This window comes from Callorhinus ursinus, unplaced genomic scaffold, assembly GCF_003265705.2.
Source record: "Callorhinus ursinus isolate GAN/ISIS: 27379988/994484 unplaced genomic scaffold, GSC_fseal_2.0 scaffold2139, whole genome shotgun sequence".
Classification (NCBI taxonomy): domain Eukaryota; kingdom Metazoa; phylum Chordata; class Mammalia; order Carnivora; family Otariidae; genus Callorhinus; species Callorhinus ursinus.
This window is the reverse complement of record NW_027399193.1, coordinates 1-3,413: the sequence shown is the minus strand read 5'-3', so window position 1 is coordinate 3,413 and position 3,413 is coordinate 1. Positions and strand designations below refer to the sequence as shown.

At 44.3% G+C, this 3,413-nt stretch overlaps 1 protein-coding gene across 1 annotated transcript; it reads right to left on the bottom strand.

The window, feature by feature from the left end:
• Positions 1-258: 258 nt before the first annotated feature.
• On the bottom strand, positions 259-1,267 carry OR10S1 (olfactory receptor family 10 subfamily S member 1). The gene is given in 3 exon segments (XM_025865245.1): positions 259-563; positions 566-680; positions 683-1,267. Coding segments are annotated over 3 exon segments (984 nt in total). The 5' UTR covers positions 1,247-1,267.
• Between the last annotated feature and the right edge of the window lie 2,146 nt (positions 1,268-3,413).

Below are 3,413 nucleotides of genomic sequence, written 5' to 3'. Positions count from 1 at the left end.
ACATACCTCTGAGCCATGGAACTTAGATCTTGAAGATACTCTTAGACAATCCCTACACAGTCCTTCCATTTTATAGATGGAGAGTTTGTGACTGAGACATTGAGAAATGTCACTTGGCCAAAGGGATGGGGAGGGAGGGAAGTTCGTGGCTGAGCTGAAACTCAGTTGCACTGATTCCCACTTGAATGATTTTCCCTTCCCATCTTGCTATGGGAATAGTTGTTTTCTTGGCAGGGAAATAAAGAGTCCCAGCACAGGTCAGGAGGGTGGGCTGCCTGCTGGAGGATCTCGCGAGCCTCGTCCTAGAAGTCTTTGCAGAGCCAGCTTGACCTCTTTGTTCCGCAGAGTGTAAATGAAAGGGTTAAGCATGGGAGTGACGACTGTGTCGAAGACAGCAGGGGCCCCAGCTCCTGCCCCGCCCGGGGCGTGAGGCTGCAGGTAGATGCAGAGAGGTAGCTTGTAGTACAGGAGCCCCACTGTGAGGTGGGAGGTGCAGGTGGAGAAGGCACGGCGCTGGCCCTCTGCCCTGCGGATCCGCAGCACGGCCCCTGCGATAAAGACCTAAGTACAACGATGAGGATCAGGCAACCTGCAGCCACAACGCCAATGTTGGCCAGCATGACAAGCTCATTAATGGTGGCATCTGCGCAGGCCAGCCTGAGCACGGAGCGCGGGTGGGGGGGGGAGGGATGTCACAGAAGAAGTAGGCAATGTGGTGAGGACCACAATAGAGCAGGCGGAAGGTGAGGGAGGTGTGGATGGCCGAGTGCACAGCAGCTACGGCCCACGTGAGTCCAGCCAGTCCTGCACACATCCGTCTGTTCATGGCCACTGGGTAGTGTAGGGGTTGACAGATAGCTAGGGAGCCGTCATAGGCCATGACCGTGCATAGGAAGCACTAAGTGCTGGCCAGGAGATGGAAGCAGTAAAGCTGTACAGCACAGCCCTCAAAGGAAATCACCTCCCCATCCATAGTCAGGAGGCCTGCCATGATCTTGGGCACGGTCACTGTAGACAAACAGGCATCCAGGAAGGAGAGGTGCCCCAGGAAGTGGTATATAGGGGAGCAGAGGTAAGGGTCAGAGCCCACAGTTATGAGAATGAGGAGGTTCCTGGTCAAGGTCATGCTGTAGATGAGGAGGAAAGGGAGGAAGAAGAGGGTAGGATGTTCAGCTGTGTATATCAGACCTTCCAGAAAGAAGTGGCTCACCACAGTCTGGTTGGGGTGCTCTATCTCCATGGCCATCTTTTCACACACAAAGGGGTTAGTTATCCCCCTTTGTAACAAAACTGACATCAACAAACATAATAAACAACCATTCCTCTTGGCTGAAATGTCATTAGCCATTGGGCTATGCCGGCTTGGTCTTGCCCCATAAATGAGAGAAAGATAGACAGTGTTACTGGATGTATCTCACTCTTTTGACATGTTCTAGTGTTTTCTTGCTGTTGTTTCAAAAATGAATCTTCAACATGGGGGATCCACAATCATTTGAGGCATATAAAGGACTGTAACAATTACTTGGAGAAATGCATTCCCTAAATAACAGCAATATAAATATGGATTGGAAATCTTACTCTCACAGGCCATATCTTTTTTGCAAATATTTCAGAATTGTGATGCCTTCACTCTCTTAATTTACTCTGCCGTACTGCAGATGTGGATAAGCAGGCTCTTATTGCCATGTGACACTAGGGAGTTGTACCCCATCCTCGGAGGTGAATTGCCCAGACTTTGGGTGCTGTTACATTTGCTGGGAACCCAGCAGTTCCATCCATTCTTCACCCAGAGGGAGTTCTTTGGAATTAACGGTTACCCATAGCCAAGTCTCAAGTGTATGAGCGAAGCCTTAGAGAATTGGCTGAATAACTAGAAGGACAAATTGTTAAGTACATTTCTTGCTCTTCCTGTAAATCTTTGTTTCAACCTTAGGGGAAATGTTTACCTGTGCCTTTATTGTTGAGTTGGAATTGAAATCTAAGAGTTTTCTTTGATTCTTTCCATCCTTTGTCTCCTAAACTTATTTAGATGTTGCATTATGTGAAAAATTTCTTTAAACTCCTGATTTCTAGGGGCACCTGGGTGGCTCAGTCAGTTAAGCATCTGCCTTCAGCTCAGGCCATGGTCCTGGGGTCCTGGCGTCCAGCCCCGCATTGGGGTCCTGGGATCGAGCCCCGCATCGGGCTCCCTGCTCAGTGGGGAGTCCGCTTCTCCCTCTCCTGCTGCTCCTTGTGCTCTCTCAATCTTTCTCAAATAATTAAATAAATCTTTAAAAAAATAAACTCTTGATTTCTATTGTAGCTTCAATTCTCATGGACCTAACCCTGCATGTGAATATTTTATACCTATATTTTCACAGTGGTTTTATGTTCCATTTCTCTCCCAGTTCCCGAATGTATCAAATGGTTCTGTATTCAGCTTCTTTGTCAGTCTTCTTACAGCCACATTGTTTAATTTTTCTCTGCTCTTTACTGTTCCCCACTGCCTAAGGCATAAAAGGTATCGCTCTCTGATATTCAAAATTATCTATACATTGTTTCCATTATTATCACAAAATCTTTATCCCCTACAACCCCCTAAAGAAATCTCTCTTATGTAGGGATGCTCTTTGCCTCATCTTCTGTGCAACTTGCCATAATCTCTCCCTGATCTCATCACTGCATTGCATTTTTGAACATGAATGAAATTCATTTAATCTCTCACAAATCTACTCTCCGTACTAAAGTTTGAACGTTAATTCCTCTACAAGCCCTTTATGAATATTTTATCTCACACTGGTTTATTAATTCCTGAAACCTATGGTATTCACGATAATTATGAATAAATACCTAAGCTCGTAGTGTCTTGACGACTTTAGCGTTCCACGTACATATGTCATGTCTTCCCACAAGGAACACAGGGAAAATATCTTATGCCTTCTCTAGTTTCCCATGAACATTTTGGGGATAAAGCTGTTGAAATATTAAGAAGCCAAGTTTATTTCAATTTTTATAAACTTAAGTTTAAATCCCTGGTCAGGTACTCATTAGCAGACAGAGAGGGATCATGGTGCTTAATTTCTCTGTTCCTCCAATTCTCAAATTAAAAATGGGGATATCATCATTTGTGATAATTATTATTTTACTTAGAATGTAGCAGGACACATAACATATGACCTTACATTTCTTCATTTTCACTAATTTATTCAATGCAGTAATATTTCCCATGATGCTCCTGACAAAAAATTAAATAGCTTCTGCTTGAACACATTCAGTAACAGAGTAATCCCTATTTCACAAGAAAGTCCATTTCAATGTTGGGTAGATCAATATATCATAATGTCCTTTATATCAGTGGTAGATACGTATCCCTGATATTTTAGCCAATTTAGTTTAAGATTTTCTCTCATAACACCCACTGGAATGGATGTCAT